A 17,883-nucleotide genomic window follows, 5' to 3' on the forward strand; every position below is an offset into this window, starting at 1 on the left:
CTAGAAACTTTTAAGTGCACACCCGTCTGTCAGAGGTGACGCCTGTCCCACCCTGCTCAGGGGTGACCTCCAAAGCTTTCATCTAGAGGCACACCTGATTTCATCAGGGACACTTTAGTTATTTTAGCTGGTAACGTAAATCAAATCCGTATCATCATGGGAACATAGGGAGCAGGGAGAATATTACATTTTGTGAAACATTCCATAGAAAATTAAGTCAAGTAGCCAAGGGTTTAACTTGGAAAGGAAAATATCTATAGATTAGGTTTTCAGTCAAAGACTGTTGGTGGGGACAGTGAAGGAGTCAGGAAGGGCCAAGCAGCAGCCCCAGCAACAACAAAGAACACAGGGCCAGGAGAGGGGTATTTTCATACATTATATTCTTTACATTTACATTATGTTACACTTGAGTGAGGTGATTTTCTGCAAATAATTTCACCCACTTTAAACCATTAAGCTTTTAGGAAAAACGACCTACCTGGGCCATTTGATGTAATCTTTCTGCATCTCTTTCAGGGAGGAAGGTGACATGACGGAAAGAAGACAGCTTGATGCGTTCCCTGGTAGGTATGTTCATAGAAGGGATCGGGTAGCAACTTAACTAGATATTAGCTTTCCCTCCTTCCTTTGGTTCTGTTTGCCAAAGCCCCTACATCCATTAGAATTTTCTAGGATCGGGCTGGTGAAGAGCAAGAACCCGGAGGCGGAATTCAAGCCTCCGAATTGGTTTCCAGAGCCACTTTGTAGCTTGTGACAATTGGGCACAACACTTATTTTCAGCTCTTTGGTTTCATTATTTGAAGAACGGCAACGATAATTTGTATGTCATAAGGTTGTTGTGAAGATGAGACAGGTCGGTGTGTGAGAAGCCTTTTAAAAGCTCCCCAGATGTTAGTTATCACTTCCTTTAAAGGGCATGGATTCTGTTTCAGTTGTATTGGAGACTGCAAACAGGCTTCTTGACACGTTCAGCCAGAACTTGACCCAGAGCGTAATCTCGCTGTAAAGCGAAGGGGTTCTTGTGCCCCACACCAGCCCAGGGCAGGGCGACCCACGCTGCGGGTGCTGTCACTGCTGTATTCATCCAGAGCTGCTGCTCCCCCTCCATCCTCCCAACGGTCTCCAGCCGAGGGCCGCCAGGTTCCTCACCATTTTGGTGGCGCCAGCTAGAGGGCGTGGGCAGGGCGGAGCGGGGGGCGTGGCCTCCCGCGGAGGGCGTGGCCTCGCCTCCCGGGCGTTGTGGGGAGACAGGCGCTCGGAGCTTGCGAAGCCGGAGCGGTCGAGTGCGCACTCGGCCGCGGCTTGCGCGCGTCACAGTCGCCCCCGGAGTGCGTGAGCCGCCGCTGAGCCGCGGGAGGACACGCTGCCCTGCGTTCTCCGCACCGCAGGGTGCGTACCCCTTCTCCACCGCAACAGGTCAGGGGAGGGCGGCGGCGGGGAGGGCGCAAGGCCCCCAAGACGGGAGGACCAAGGGTCTGGCAGGTAAGCGCAGTCCTGCGCTCCCCGGGCTGCGTGTCAGCCTGGCCCCGAACCACCGCCGCTGATTTCTGGGAAGCCCAGGCTCTCCCCCGCCTCGCTGCCGGATTCCCAGCAAGCTGACTCAAGTCGCTGGCCTTCCCACTTTTCCGGTGGGAACCTTCAGGGAGAGCGGGCGTAGACCTCGCGGAGCGAGCTAGCACCGCCCTTACGTGCAAATACGCAGCAGGTATCGTCTAGAAAAACCGGGGAGGGGACCACAAGAAGAAACCCATCCTTCTCCTTCACTTCTGTCCCCCCAAAACCCGACATCTGCCGGAGCGCCCCGCATCTTGGCGGAAAGATGTTCCGTTGTTTGAACCTGGTCCCAGGGTTGCGTAATAAAAGAGTCCCAGAAGTTTCGGGGCGGGGGGGGGGGGCGCTGAAAGCGGGGCTTTTCTCTATCCCGAGCCCCCCTCTTCCCGACATTGTCACCCCTCCCCCTTGCGTCTAGTACAGAGAGATTAGTGGTTCCAGTCCCAGCTAATTGTGATTGAGAGGGAGGCGCTTGTGGTGGTCCGCAGACTCTCGAGAGGGAGGGGAAAAGTTGGAGGTACCGCTGAGACTTGCTCCTGGGGTTCAGGGAGGCGGCGCCTGCAGAGCGTGGGACTGGTTAATTTCTCTTGGTAATTTTCTCCTTGGTGTCTGATCCTCTGTGACTGCCGCATGAGAGCCCTCCAACCTTACGAGCGCCGGGGTGGGCAAAGTAGAAGGGACAGGAAATGGAGGGTCGTATGAATCATACTTTACCTTAATGTAACGGTCGTTAATGAAGCTGCGAGAGCTCCTCGAGGGTCCCGAACTCAGTTTGTCTTCTAGGAGTTTCCACACCCCCATATTGTTATGTAAATTGTCCCAGGAAGACCCTTGGCTTTGAAGGTGGACATGTGTCTGAAAATTCCTGGAGCCTGGGTCTGTTGGCGTGGGGGGGACTTACAGACAATGTTTTGTATTTTAAAGGTGGGATGGGGTCATTTTAACCATGTTGGTGCACGTTGCAGGCGGGATGCGGGGGCTATGATATACCGTCGAGGAACCAGACAGATTTTAAACCTTCAAGGCGAAACGGTAAATTAAGGCGAAGACAGTGTTCCCTAGGATAGTTGGAGAGTGAGCAGAGCTCAATAATTGAGGCACAGAAACGTCAGGCGAGGGAGTGGCCTGAGAGTTGTGGGGATTTTCCTTGTGCAAGATTATTTCAGAGCAAGACCTTGCAGAGCTGTGGAAGGTAGGCGTCAGTGGGATACCTCTCCCAGACCCACGTGGTGTCAAATTCCGGGTGGGGATAGAAAGCACAGAAAAGAAAGACTTTTGGACACAGGAGTCTAGTTCTGCTGACAGGCTTAAGAATACCTAGGCATGGCCCCGTTTCAATGTTTACTTCCTCTGTCTAATGTATTTCCTTAGCTTGCCTTTCATCTTTAGTGGAAAGGATTCGTTGAGTAGAGATTCTGGAAATAAATTCTCAGGAGAATTGAAAATTCTGGATGGTTTGCATGCTTTAATTTAAAGGTGGTGTCTCTTGCCAGTGTTGGAAAGTATTTTATGTATAAACATGCAGAAAAGGAATGGAGAGTACTAATGACCCAAGAGAATGAAGGGAGACTAAGAGAGAAAGCAAGAGAATAGATAACTAGTACTTAAAACTAGGAAAACCAATTTGAGTTCAGCTCATTTAGGAGAGAGGGAATCAAGGAAAGAATTTGGGACAGACTTGATCACATTAAGACAAAGAGGTGTTGAAGAGTGGGATACAAGGCTTTGAAAAAAAATGAGTTTCGATATTGGTGACTCTCCCTCCCCTTTCTTTTCTTTTTCTAAATATAACTTACAGGGATTATGAGACTGGGGATGTGGTACTTGCAGGTATATTACATGAATTCTTTGCTTTCCACTTGCAGGAAGAAAGTGAAGTGTAACACATCAGAGTTAAGATGTCTGTAGCAATTGAGTTTCTGTCGTGTCTTTGGCATTTGTCATTTGCTTACAAACTCTTCAACTTTGTAAAAATACAATTTCAAAGAATCATCATGTGTTAAATTAGAATTCAACAATCTTCCAGAGACAGGATTTATGGGAAGAGTAAAGCCCGAGTGATTATAAACATTTCTCCTACCAGATGGAGAATAACGTGCATTGTTTGCCACCAGAAGTCACTGTTTCACTGGGGTTATAACAGTTGGTAGTTAGATTACATTAAACTCGGTGTCTTCTGTTTCTGATCCGCTTTAACTGAATTTTGTAAGCAGTTGGTTGAACTGTTACTTTTTTTTTTATTGACTAAGATACTTGCTTAATTGGGGTTTGGATTAAATTTGGAAGGTACTGTTCAATATACGATACCTATGTATGAGTTGCATCTTTATGAGGCACCTCTGCAAATCATTGTGGCCTTGGGAGTTGGAAAGATGGGTAAAAACATCAAGCTTAGAAAAGGCAAACTTTTTTCAATATTTTTAAAGAAATAAGTGAAAGGATTTTCATGCTCAACTCTAATTTGTGCTCAAAACAAATGTGCATAATCCTGTCTGAAGTTAGTTACCAGTTCCAAATCTTGAGATGGATTTATGCTTCCACATTTTAAAAGGTAGAGCTAATTTACATATAAATATTTGGATCATTGTAAAAAACGTACACAGGGAACAATATACCCTGCAGATGTCTCTTAAGGTACGGCAACATAGCTGGGATGTTATTCTTACTGTTAAAGCTCTACACTGAAAACTGTCTTTCAACTTGAATTCATTTGCTATCTTATCTGAGATACGACTGTTGAAGCTAAAAGCCCAAAGTTCCCCTATTTCAAGACTAGACCGTTAACTAATTTTTCAGGAGATTGAGAAAGTATGTTGGAAAGAGCACAAATTAAGGAACTGCATTTACCGCAAGTATACAAAAGTTTTTGTAAATAAATTATATTTCTCTCATTAAATTATAAATTCAACAATGGTTTCTGTTCCCAAATGATATTTAATTGGCGTGATTTTCTAGCAGTCTCCCTTTTATACAACAGTTGTAGTTTATTTAATATTGGCTGAATTAAGTCTCAGATTTTATTAAAATAGATTATATAAAGCCTGTAATCCATGTATTAAAATTCTACCCCAGTGCAGAAATAAGTGTGTAACATGTGGTTATCTTTTGGTGCACATCCTTTATTTTTGACCGTTTATATGTGCATAACAGTTTGTTGTAGACTTGAAACTATGAGGCCATGAAGCCATCATCAAGGTTGCTAATACTGTAGCAGTTTCTGCCTTAGGCCTTAGGACACAACTCCTTCACTAGTGTTCTCCAGGGGAAGAAAATCAGCTGATTTTCTTAAATTATCTGGCCCATTTTAAACATGACTAAGGGTTTCTTATTAGAGTGACTTTTTCCTATTAAAAGACTGTGGTTATTGTGACAAGTGGAGCCCAGAGGAATCGATTACATCATTCCTACCTCATGTTCATTCCTAATACCTCATAAGTATTGAACATCTTCTCTGTGCCAGACAGTACTCTAAGCACTGGAGAAACTGTGATGGCCCCATGATAAAGAAAGAAAAGGAGCCCATGTAGGGGGAGTTGACATTCCTGTAGCACAAAAGCTGTTTGTTTACCAATGGCTCGCATATGACATATCATTTGAGTCTAATTGTAACTCTGAAGTTGGAGTTCATTTTCCATTTTAAAATCAGGAAATTGAGCTGAAGAAGTGACTGACTGACTCAAAGCCTGGTGCCCTTTCTACTGCGGTACGCTGTGTTGGCTGGGTTGATATGTGGTTTCCTGTTTTTCAAGAATTACAGCTTGACTCTAAAATATACATAGTGTTTCTCCTTGGCTAAGTCATTCTTTCTGATTATTATGGGAATGAAAAAGGAGGTATTTTCATTTAGCACTCTGGACATATATTTGTGACTCCAGAGGAAAATATGCAAACCTATTTAAACAGACGTGGTATTTAAATAAACGTGATGTTTATTTATACCAGATAAAGACTCTTACCTTCCTAAAAAATTAAATGCAAGGGCTTATGAATCATCTCCCTTTGTGCTTCAACTCTGTTGCTCAAGTTATGAAATTCGGTTCCCAGCCCTATATAAATCAGGATAGACCCATGCCATTTCCTTCAATCTGGTAGGTTTGGTAAATATATGCAGTATAGCAGTGGTTCTCGGACTTGTAATAAGCCTCAGAATCTCCTGGAAGGCTTGTTAAAACACAGCTGTGTCTCTCCAGCCCCACCCCCACGTAAGTTTCTGATTCAGTACATCTGGGGTAATGCCCAAGAATTTGCATTTGTACCACGTTCACAGGTGATGCGGACTGGAATTACACTTTGAGAACTAACTGGAGGACAGAAGAGAATTGAACAGCATGGTTTCTCAGCCAGAGAGCTTGGGCTTGAATCTTGGATATGCCACCTACTTAGCTGTCAGACCTTAGGCAAGGAACTTGTTTTTAAAACTGTGAAGTCTCTGAGAATTTACCCTCCTTTCAAGCTAACAAGGTTAACTGGCCAGAGTTTCATGGACTCCTGGGAATGAGTTTATTATTCATCATAATAGCTGTAGCCAGAATATCAAGATTTTTTTACACGGGTTCCCTAAGTCTGCATTTCCAAAGGGACATGCGAAGAGAGCCAGGTGACACCTGCACACTGGGTTGCATTACGGAGAGGACTCCTGAGTTTTGGGAATCCCAGTCTTTTGTAATGGGCAGTAGGCATGCTTGCCTTTGCTCCAAGGGATACATTATCTTGATGATACTGGACGGTAAACATGCTGCCCTTTGCTCTAGAAGGAGACACTGTCTCTTTTTCGAGGCTGTTCTCCATACAGGCATCCTTAAAGATTGTCTGGAGCAACAGCATTCGGTGCAATGTGCACCAATGCCGTAGACCCATGGAGACTGGCTCCCAGCACTTTTCCTTTCCCTTATAAAGTGGGGCTGACAATATAGTAATGTCTCCCTTATTGGGTAGTTGGGTAGATTAAAGGTACTAAGACTTGGCAAGTACTTGGAGCAGATCATAAGTGCTACATAAATATTTCCTATTATTACTCCTGAAGGAAAAAATATGTTTTTTAAATGATAAGTGTTGCCTTATAAGTGAAATAATTGATTTACTGAGTATCCCTAACTTTGAGTTTGTTCCAAGAAACTTCTTTAATGGGTCGAAATTCTTAATTGGGGATAATGCATCATATGTTATTTTACCACTCCCTGGGGAGTGAGGCAGAAACATTTACTACTAATATTCATGTGCCCTCCCATGTTTCTCCACTTCCATGTGGTTACCCAGAATTCTGTGACTCCTTCTGTCCAGTGGGCTGTCTGTAGGAGTACTGTGTATATCTGTGCTGACGCATTTAAGTGCCTCTTCGGAGACCCTCCAACTCTCTCTTCTTACAAGAAACACTGAGGCCTCATTTCCAGATAGTATAACTTCCCACAGCTTGGGTTTCTCAATGGAGAAAAGCTCCCCACCCTCCTCCGTACCCCAGCACACCAGGATGCAGTGGACATAAAGAATGAGCATGAAATAATTCTCTGTTCTGTCGAGCCACTGAGATTTGTGGGATCATTTGGTACGATACCATAACCTAAACTATGCTCACTATTTTCCAGTGCCTGTAACACCTGCCTACTGTGAGAAAGTTGACAGTCACATATTTTAAAATATAGACACTGGGGATATGTATGTAAAGCTGGACCTGGAGCTTGCATTCAGTTCAGGAAATACAGACAATTAACGTCTGTCTATTTAGCATCACTTAATTTCAGATAGTGGATAAATATTATGAAAAGATGTGTGGCCAACACTTATTTTCTTCCCCAATGCACATTCCCATTTTGTTGTTGTTGTTGCTAAGAGAACCTTAATTGTGTGTAGGACTACATTGTACCCAGCCTCAGGTAATAGATCGTGTTTGTTCTCAGCCAGTGATGACAATTTGTACCCTGATTTTTCTGCCTCCCCTGCAGCTCGAGGCCATATGACCTAGTTCTGGTTTTTTGATAGCCAAGGTTTTGAGGAAGGAGTTTGCTTTTCTGACAGAAGGAGGCATAGCCACACCACCCTCTTCTCATCTTCTTCCTGCCTGGAATATAGATAAGATGGCGGTGTTAGGGCAGCAACCTTTTCGTACCAGGACATGACAAGTGTAAAGACGACGTGCTGGATATGACCCAGCAGAAAGAGACAGGGTTCCGATGTCCTTATTGAACAGCTGAAGCTATACCAGTAGCTGCTGTCTTCTAGACTTAATATAGGAGAAATGCAAACCTCTCCTAATTAAGCAGCTGTTACTTACAGCAAGGTACACTCCTGTATAATGGAATCGAGAGGGGTTTGGTTGGAGGTTGTGGCTGAGGAATGAACAGTGCTGTTAGCTGTTGTAATCAGGGAAGGCCTCTTTGAGAAAGTATCATTGAGCTGCGACCCAAAGGAGGAGAGGGAGCCAACAAGATACGGGGTGTGGATTTGAGTTGGGAGTAGTTCCAGAGCCCCCCTTGAACAAAGATTTGAAGTGCAGAGGAGACAGCTGGGGAAATTGTGTCCCATTATGGCTTTCTAAGCTTGTGGGCTCCATGTGGCAGTGGAAAGATAAAGGAACTGTAGGTGATCTGGTTAGTTTGGGGCCTCTGGGAGATTATGATCTGCTCCGGGTAGAGTTCTGGAGAATTCAGATGAAAACAGAGTGTATGACCAGTGACTCACCCGTGACACATGGCCTATTACCAAGAGACTGTTGTCCCTGGAGGGGACGTGTGGGGAAGGGGAAGGGAAGTAAATCTGACCAGGGACTACTGACAAGTCCAGGCATCCTCTGGCCTCCAGGCCGAGTTCTTTTCCTCACATTCTCCTTTGGAAACTGGGTCATGGTCATGGGACTTGGAGACCTGCTTTGCTATGTTCGTGCGTTTGCGAAGCTTCTCTAATGTATGGATTCTCCTGAGCATGTGCTTTGCTTGGCAGAGAAATAACCAGAACAACAATGATTACCACTTATTGACTACTTACCATTGTGCTAGAAATATCCCAAACATTTTATTTAACTTTACAACAACCCCATAACTTTATAACAAGCACTGTATTACTGATGAGAAAGCTGAAACCTTGGAGAACACTGATTTTCTTGTGATCACAGTGGTAGTAGGGTGCAAGCAGGCCTTTTAACCAGCATATATCGTAAAGACTCCTGAGGGGAAGTGTTCTTGAATGGGCTAGGTTTTGGAAACACTGAAAGACCACAACAGAATAATTGAAAATATCTTGAATCATATTTTAAATTCCTCCTTCCCCTTTTTCCTTCCTTGTAATTATATATGTGTGTGTGCTATGCATGTCTATGAAACTAAAAAATATATGTATTTTTAAATTTGAATTATTTTACCTATTTTGAGGAGAAAAGCAGTTTAATATACTTGACATTTTTATTTCTAAATAAATTTGCATTGCAAGAGACTGGAAGGACTGTAGAAAGGTCACTCAAATAGACCTGGCAAGGGGCACTCCAAAGTGAAACATAGTTTGTTTCACGTACACAACGTGTAATGTAGACATTGCTGATTGAAATACAAAGAGCTGCTGCATATAGAATGCCTATGATGTGCCCCTGTGCTAGGCATTTTAGCTGGATTATATCATTGACTCTTCTCGGTAACTGTAAAATAGGCTATTTCCCCTTTTACAGAGGGGAGCACTGAGGCGGGTAGGGCTTAATTTGCCCAAAGGGATCACTGGTCTCACCCTGCTGTACAGCGCTACTCCGTTTTTAAAGAGAGCCAAGTTGGTATTATTGTCCCTGCTATTTTTAATGGGAGGATTTTAAATTGTTCCCCATTTATTATCCCATTTTGTGTTTATAATCTAGTAAAAAAAATATAAAAATGTATGAGAACTTCAGGAAGACCTTCTGATTTTAATATTTATTTATAGGCCAGTACACTTTCCCCTCAACATCCATATTTGGAGGAAAAAAACATTTGTTTACACAGGTAATAATGGACTCAGCATGCAGAATCAAAGGTGGAAGTGCCCTTTCTCAGAAAAGCTGCTACTAATAGTGTGGTATCTGTGCATGCACAAGCGTAATGAAGCATTTTCTTTTGCTTCCTTTTTAAAATTTATTTTTGTTTGTCTGACGCATTTTCTTTTTAAACAAAGTGTCTCATATTGTGCATTTTGTTCAGCGTCTTGTTTGGATAAACCTATTCTCTTTGGATGTCACGTCGCATTTCGTGATATATCCTAATTAGTCATTTCTGTGTTGGTATGTATCAGATGGTCACCCATTTTCTTACTATTATAAACAATATTTTATTGCACATACCCCCTTGTAGATATGTGAATATTTTTAAGAAAAATTCTTTGAAGAATTGCTAAACCGAAACATATAGTATTTCCTTTGTTAGCAGTGGTTTAGGATAATACTCTCCTGACCACAACAGGCCTCCATTCTAACCTGACCTTATATCTGAGTTGCGTGACTACTGCGTACAGCTGAGCACATCATGCATCGGCACCTAAACAGCCTTTCAAAGGCCGAATAACGTCTTTCTGCGAGATATACCTGAGATAGTGCATAATCTGGTGATGCAGCCTCCTTGCCCCTGCCTCTATGGAAAGAATTGTGCCTTCCAGCAAAGCTGTGATTTGAGTTGCCCAGACAAGTCCCTGACTGTCCCCAGGGGCCAGATCCCTCAGAAAATATGTCTCTTTCACTTTGTACACTACCCACCCCCAACAAGCCAATGATGACACCCACGGGATGGGTTGACTCAGTCTTGGCTTTGTCAGTCTGCAGGACCATTTTTTTTTAAATAGAATTTTTTATTTTAACACTTTTAGATTGACAGAAAAATTGAGCCTAAGGTACAGAGATTTCCCATAGATTTCCCTTTTACCACACATGTACAGCTTCCCCTATAATCCGCATTTCCCACTTGAGTAATGTACTTGTTATTATTATTTTTTCTTTTTTTAAAGATTTTATTGGGGAAGGGGAAGAGGACATTATTGGGGAACAGTGTGTACTTCCAGGACTTTTTCCAAGTCAAGTTGTTGTCCTTTCAGTCTTCGTTGTGGAGGGCGCAGGTCAGCTCCAGGTCCAGTTGCACTTGCTAGTTGCAGAGGGCGCTGCCCACCATCCCTTGCTGGAGTCTAGGAATCAAATCTGCATCCTTATGGTTGAGAGCCCGCTGGCCCATGTGGGAATCAAACCGGCAGCCTTCGGAGTTCGGAGCATGGAGCTCTAACCGCCTGCGCCACCGGCCGGCCCTCATTTGTTATTATTGATGAACCTACACTGACACATTATTTTCACCAGAGTTCTAGGACCATTTTTCACTATAGATCTGCATGGCTTGCTCCTCACTTTCCTTTAAGTCTTTGCTCAAATATTACATTCTTTGATCACCCTACATAAAATTGCAACACCTTACTTTATGTCCTCTTTGGCACTCTATGCTTTCTCTTTGTTTTTCTCTATAGCACCTTTTAATATTTAACATGTGGATACTGTGTTTTGTTTTTGTTTACCTCCTGTAGTTTATGCACTCTGTGATGGCAAGAGTCTGTTTCCTTCACTCTCTTATTCTCAGTACCTGGCTTAGAGTAGATACTCAGGAAATGTCTGTTGGCTCAGTGAGTAAATGAACAAACAGGGAACTCACGACCACTCTCAGGTTGGCATGCCTCAACAGCCTCCTCCCTTACTGCCCACTCACTCTCCACCAACTGTCCCTCAGGGTGGGCACTGCTGGGCTGCAAGCAGGTGAGGTGTCATTTGGGGGACCACCATCACAGATTCCGTAGAAGTCTTTACAGCGTTAGGAAGATGAATGCCCAAATGAATGCCTACTATTTTATTGATCACCTACTGTGTGCCAGCCCTGAATGTCAAGAGAAAGTGAGAGAGCAGCAGAAGGGGAGCGAGGGGAAGAAAGGGGTAGAGGGGAAAGGAGAGAAAAATGTGGGGTGGGGGGAGAGAGGGAAGTGGGGAAGGAGGTTAGAGAAGGAGGGAGAAAGAGACTCAAAAGTGTGGTTGAGAGGGAAAGAGACAGAGTGGAGGGGGAGAGGGGGGGATTTGAGTTGGAGAATTTTGAAAACTTGCCCCGGGCCACTATAGCTGGTTGGAGGAATGTCCAACTCCAAAGCATTTTTGACCCTGAAAAACTTAGAGCTCTGTTTGTGGGAGTTTAACTAGAATATTCGCAGCATCCATATTGCATTCTTTGTGGGGAGGAAATATGAGTGATAAATGATATCTACTCATATGGAAACGTTGTAATCATCAAGTCAGCAATTTTCATTTCATGGAGCATGAGATTAAAGACTTTATCAAGGAGTCAGAGTAGAGCTGAAGGACTATCTTCAGTGTTGCAACCTTAGCCAAAGTGTAACTGTTAGCCTCTTCAACATAGCAGGCTAGAATTGTTACAAATTTAATGTAGAGTTTCCATTTGTATCAAATAGTTTGTTAAATCTGTATTAAGGTAATTTAGTAACATACTCTTTGCCTTAAGGATGTTTAAAAAATAGAAACTATTTAAAGCAAGTTAGGATAAGTGCTTAAGTGCAGTAAATTTACAAACACATACAAGAAAGGGAAAAGGAAACAGCTGTTGATAGTGTTAAACCATAGAGAGGTTGGTTCTAGAGATACACAAGATAGTATCAAGGCCATCTGCCCAGGTTGGATAACAACTTAAAAAAAAAAAAAAAATCCAGTAGTGTTATGAGAGAATGCTAAAGAATTGTTTGGGGGAATTAAGTACCTTTTTATGAGTGAAAGTAAAATCTTAAGATTGGTTCTTACTGTGGCCCACTTTTAAAATTTCATTAAGTGTTGAATTTTTATGTAAAGTCAATGTTGATTTCCTTTCTGTTGTATACTCTTTTACCTTTTTTATTATTATTCTAATGAGGATGCTGACACAACCTTGTGATCTCAGGCAAATTACTTAAAACTGAGTTTGTTTTCTTACCTGTAAAATGGGGTATCAGTATATGGATATTAGTGTTTACCTTGAAAGTTTATTGTACGTTTACATGAAATGTCATTTTAAAAAGGGCTTAACACAACGCTTGGCATATAGTAGACACTGGTGAAATGTTATTTCCTTTTTTCCTTCTCATGATAAACTTGTGCACATTTTTTTTCCTTGCTGAAAAGGCTTTGAGAAGCAGCCTCACTATTAAAAGGGTATGTTGCCTGTGGTACATGCTAGCCAGTTTGTTCATGCAACTTGGGAGTTAGTGAAGAACAATTCTCTAATTCAAATGAGAACTTTGAGATCTGTCTCCAGTAAGCTTTACAGGTCAGGCATGCCTCAGTTTACTTATGAGCTGATATTCACAGGCTATTTTCTCTTTCAGATGAACAGACTTGTCACTTTCCACTGACTCGCAGCAATGGCCTCTACTGAAAGAGTCAAGAGCAGCAGCAACAGGTAACTGTGGAATCCATAATTCAAAGATCTGATATTTAATTTTTAAATCTATTTTTCAAAGAATAAATTTGCTCCTTTTCATTTTTGCAACTTATGAACTCTCTGGTGCATGAAAATGTGTGAAAATTTCAGTTTTCTCTACATGAACTCAAACCTGTTAGACTGGCTCCATTTTTCTTTAAATTTAGTGCTTTCTGAGTCTCAGCTCATTTTGTTAACATGCGGATGTTATATCAGCATCCTAATTTAGTGTTCAAGATACTGGTCCATATTTGGGAAAATGTAAACATATTCAGCAGGTGCTGAAACAAATATCACGATGAAATTCACCTTATCAGGAGAACCTTGAAGGAGGGAATTCTGTCATAGTTACTTACATTTTCTGGCTTTTACATCTCTCCCTCAACTCTGTACATATAATTAACTGCTTTATTGCATATACAACATGACCAGTGTTGGTTGAGAGGGTGCATATTCATAGTCTGAAGCAGTTATTAAGAACTCATTTGATAGCCAGAAAGAATCTTTACTATCACTGATCAGTTTTTATTTATACTATTAGATATTCAAAAACATGTTAAAGTATGAGACATGCAGACTCAAACTTACTCAACTAATATTATTGAGGAATAGATGATAGTTTATCTGTCCTGGATGTTTTCCTACTTCCTCCCCCTTTCTGTCCATTTAAGAAACCCTTTCTCTGTTCCAGATGGTTCTAGTACTGTTGTTAAACATGGTACAGTCTCCTCCCCCTCAGAGGAAGGCATGTGACTCAGGCTGCAACAGTCCACATTCTGCTAGAGCCTGGGGGGAAACTGTGGTCATCTGTCTTTAGGCTTGTTCATAATGTACAGTTACACATAACTTAAATTTTTATGTATTTAAATGTCTTGTTCTTTACGCATTCTGGTTTTGATTGTGCTTAGAAAGGTCTTCCCTACTCCAAGAGTATGACAATTATGTCATGTGTTTTCTGTGGCATTTGAATGGTTTTTTTTTTTTTGTATTTAAATCAGAACTTGTAAGCTGGTGGTCTGTGGGCTAGATCTGGCCAACAGATGGGCTTTGTTCAGACCCTCACAGTGTTCTAAAAAGATAGATCTACCAACGTTTTTTACATAACAATCTAGATTTCCACCTTCTCTTGAAAATTTTAAGTTTTAACAATGTTGCGCTTGCACTGCCGTATAGAAACACTCAGAATTCAGTGTGGAGGTTCCTCAAAAAATTACGAATAGAATTACCATATGACCTAGCAATCCCTCTCCTGGGTATCTACCCAAAAAATCTGAAAACATTTATATGTAAAGACACGTGTGCTCCAATGTTCATTGCAGCTTTGTTTACGGTGGCCAAGACATGGAAACAACCAAAATGTCCTTCGATAGATGAAAGGATAAAGAAGTTGTGGTACATATACACAATGGAATACTATTCGGCATTAAGGAAAGATGATATAGGAACATTTGTGACAACATGGATGGATCTTGAGAGTATAATGCTAAGTGAAATAAGTCAGACAGAAAAAGCAGAGAACCCTATGATTTCACTGATATGTGGTATATAAACCAAAATCAACAAAAGAACAAGACAAATGAGAAACAAAAACTCATAGACACAGACAATAGTTTAGTGGTTACCAGAGGGTAAAGGGGATGGGGGGAGGGAGATGAGGGTAAGGGGGATCAAATATATGGTGATGGAAGTGGAACTGACTCTGGGTGGTGAACACACAATGGGATTTATAGATGATGTATTACAGAATTGTACACCTGAAATCTATGTAATTTTACTAACAATTGTCACCCCAATAAATTAAAAAAAAAAACAAACACTCACAATTGAGTAGCAGTGGTCTTTTAAACAATACATGAGCTTTTAGATTCAGAATTCCCTAGTGGTATGTCATCAACACTTCTTAGGTGTGCTAAGATATTGATTCCCCTCTGCCTGTAAGTCAACCAGAACTCCAGAACTCCCATCTAGTTTTCTCCTGCAGATATCTGCTTTATCAGCTTGCCCCACAGACTTGGTGCACACAAAAAAAGTTGGGAAAGTACAGATGTTTTCTAATTCACTACAGTTCCCACCAAGCTGGAGTCACACGTTTAGTTAGCTGCTTAGCTCTCTTAACTTGTGACCCATTTTAGATCTTTGAGTTTATAGTATTTTGATCCATCTGCAGTTAACATTAGTGTAAAGTATATGTTGTAAATTTCTATGTTAATAAGAAGATGAAAAAGTCTGGGCGATATTTGAGAGCTTTGGTTTTTTTTTTTAAGCAAAAGGCTAGCCAATTGTTTCAACATAATTTATTAAGTCATCTATCTGTTCTCCACTAATCTGAATGCTGTGTCTAAATTCCATCACATCCTTGAGTCGATTGTTGGACTCTTGTTCCATTGATTTTCTTTTAATAATGGCGCCATACTATTTCACTGTATTTTTATAGATCCTAATATTCAGGCAGATTTTTTTGGTCATTACTTTTCATTTTTAGGATTTTCATGGCTATTCACATCTGATTACATTTCTACATGTACTCTGAAGTCGTTAGTCATTTTCTAGAAAAATGGTTGGCATTTTGGTTGGGGTCCATTTGAATTCATCAATTAGGAAGTATTAAATTCTATAGAATATTAAAATTGGATCTTCTTACAAAAGAATCTAAATATCAGACTGGTGAAAACTAAAGGGGATGAAGAAATTTTAAATTTCAATTGTGAGATTTTTGTGGTGATAGAATTTTTCAGAAATATGAGGTGTGATCAAACAATACGGTAAATGCTGCCACCGAGTGCCGTCCAACGGAAAGACAGGGATCTTCAATATGAAAGCAACGTGTTGAACCTTTGTAACAGTGTGTGACAAGTTTCAACTTGTTTGGTGCAGTCAGTTGGCTGTGAGCTATAGTTGAGAGAAGGTGTGTTTTCAAGTGTGCTGTAAATAATGGATCACGAACAACGCTTTAACATGAAATGGGCAAATGGTTTCATCCTCCATCACGAAAACTCTCCGTGTCACATATCGCTTCTGGTATATGGCAATTTCTGTCAAATAAAAACTTTACAGTGTGTCCTTATCCACCTTATTCACTGGATCTGGCACCGTGTGACTTCTGGCTCTTCCCCAAAGTCAAAATGACCATGAAAGGTAAATGTTTTTAAATCAATTCAGACCATCGAGGCAGCTACAACAGCGCAACTAAAGACACTCCCAGAAGAGGACTTCCAGAACTGCTTCAGAAAGTGGTGAGAACAATGGGATAAGTATGTTTGGATAGAGGAGGAGTGTTGGGGGGGGGGGTGATTAATAGCAATGTGTCTTTTACTGTAATAAATTTTTTAAATGTAAGCATTTACCATATTTTTTGATCACACCTCATCGTCGTATCTAGTAGTTGACATCGTTTCTAGTAGTTGACGTTGCACCCAGTATAATTCCTAGTAGAAGAGTCAGTTAAAATAGTGAACAGTACTATCAGTGGTAAGATTAAAAAGACATTTTGTATTCTATTGTTTACATGTTCCCTATTGTTGCTAATTAAGTTAGGATGGGTGGCTGCCCTTTGTCATAACATTCTAGCAGTTACAGAACTGTTTGTATTATTTGTTACATTTATCTTTTCAGCTCTTCCTCTCCCTGATATGCTGCTTTTAAATTTAGTACCCAGCACAAGTGATAAGCTAGGGTGGGATCCTAAATGGGGCTCTATTTTAAATATATCCCAGTAGCTCACTGATTTGAATGCTTAATCATCATAGGCTTTAATCTTTTAGTAGGCCAGAAGGAAACATCAAGTTTATGTGGCACTGGTCCAGGACTAGCACATATTTGAAAGGAAACAGATGTGTATTGACTATGCAGCTCTAATCACTCCAACTAAATGGAAGTCTAAGTGTGAACCCTTACTTTGCTCAGGGGTATCAGAAGTCATGAGCATGGACAGAATATGAATGTAATGTGTAAAGACAGTGTTTGTTTTAGTTCTTACAAGTAATAGTCTTATTCTGTGATTTCCAGATTTATCAGCATTATGAACTATTCAATCTGAGTTGCCTTATTTTTTCCTCCACCTTTTTTCCCTTTTTCTTTCTTTTTGTTCGTTCTTAATATTGTTATTGGGAGTATAACAAACTGAAAAGGGCAGACATTATTAGCACAGTTCAATGCATTTTCACAAAGTGGACACACTTGTGTAACCGATCAAGCAACAATACCAGGTCTCCAGAAGCCTCTGCCTGTCTGCTTTCAGCCACTGCCGCCCTCAAATGCTGCAACTATTCTGACTTCTCAGACCATGGATTTTGTTTATTCGTGTTTGAATTTTACTTAAATATAACCATACACTATTTTATGTTTTCTAATCAGTTTTGATGTTTGTTATTTTTATTCTATTTTATGAATTTAAATTTTTAACATTCAAATATTTTCATAATATTATATTCTGTATTAATATACTATAGTAGTTATATATTATATAATCAATATTAAATATTTTTTTATTTTCTTTTTCCATCAACTTTCCATACTCTAGTATGGTAATATAATTAGCCTTACTCTTCCGCTTCTCTCTCTTCTAGCCTCCAACTAGTAACTCTGCTTTTAGTTGTAAACTATCCAGATTGGTAGCACATTTTATTGTATAATTATCTTTGCCTTTGCAAGCTTTGTCTTTCAATGGATAATAAAAGTTGAAAAACCAATCAGCATTATTTACATTATTTTTGACAAGGAAGCAAAATAATGTTTAGGGTTTCATTTCTCCTCTCTGAGTTCAAAGTTAACCCAAGTATCACTTGAAAAAGGTTCATATTGATCAGGACCAGTGAACTCTTATCTTTTGCTGAGTAAATTGTTCAAATTCATGCCGCATTGTAGATTACTTCATCTTTGAATGGTGGTTTTATTTTTCCTG

General features: G+C 40.9%; 1 protein-coding gene across 3 annotated transcripts in view; it reads left to right on the forward strand.

The window, feature by feature from the left end:
* The first annotated feature begins 1,225 nt into the window (after nucleotides 1-1,225).
* Nucleotides 1,226-17,883, forward strand: part of AFF1 (ALF transcription elongation factor 1) — a 177,027-nt gene continuing 160,369 nt past the window's right edge. For all 3 annotated transcript variants that reach the window (XM_081060387.1, XM_081060389.1, XM_081060391.1), the window contains exons 1-2: nucleotides 1,226-1,389; nucleotides 12,889-12,962. In XM_081060387.1, the coding sequence (XP_080916513.1) occupies nucleotides 12,925-12,962 (38 nt within the window). In that variant the 5' untranslated portion in view covers nucleotides 1,226-1,389; nucleotides 12,889-12,924. The remainder of the gene's footprint in view (nucleotides 1,390-12,888; nucleotides 12,963-17,883) is intronic.

Source organism: Rhinolophus hipposideros (genome assembly GCF_964194185.1).
Source record: "Rhinolophus hipposideros genome assembly, chromosome: 1".
NCBI lineage: Eukaryota > Metazoa > Chordata > Mammalia > Chiroptera > Rhinolophidae > Rhinolophus > Rhinolophus hipposideros.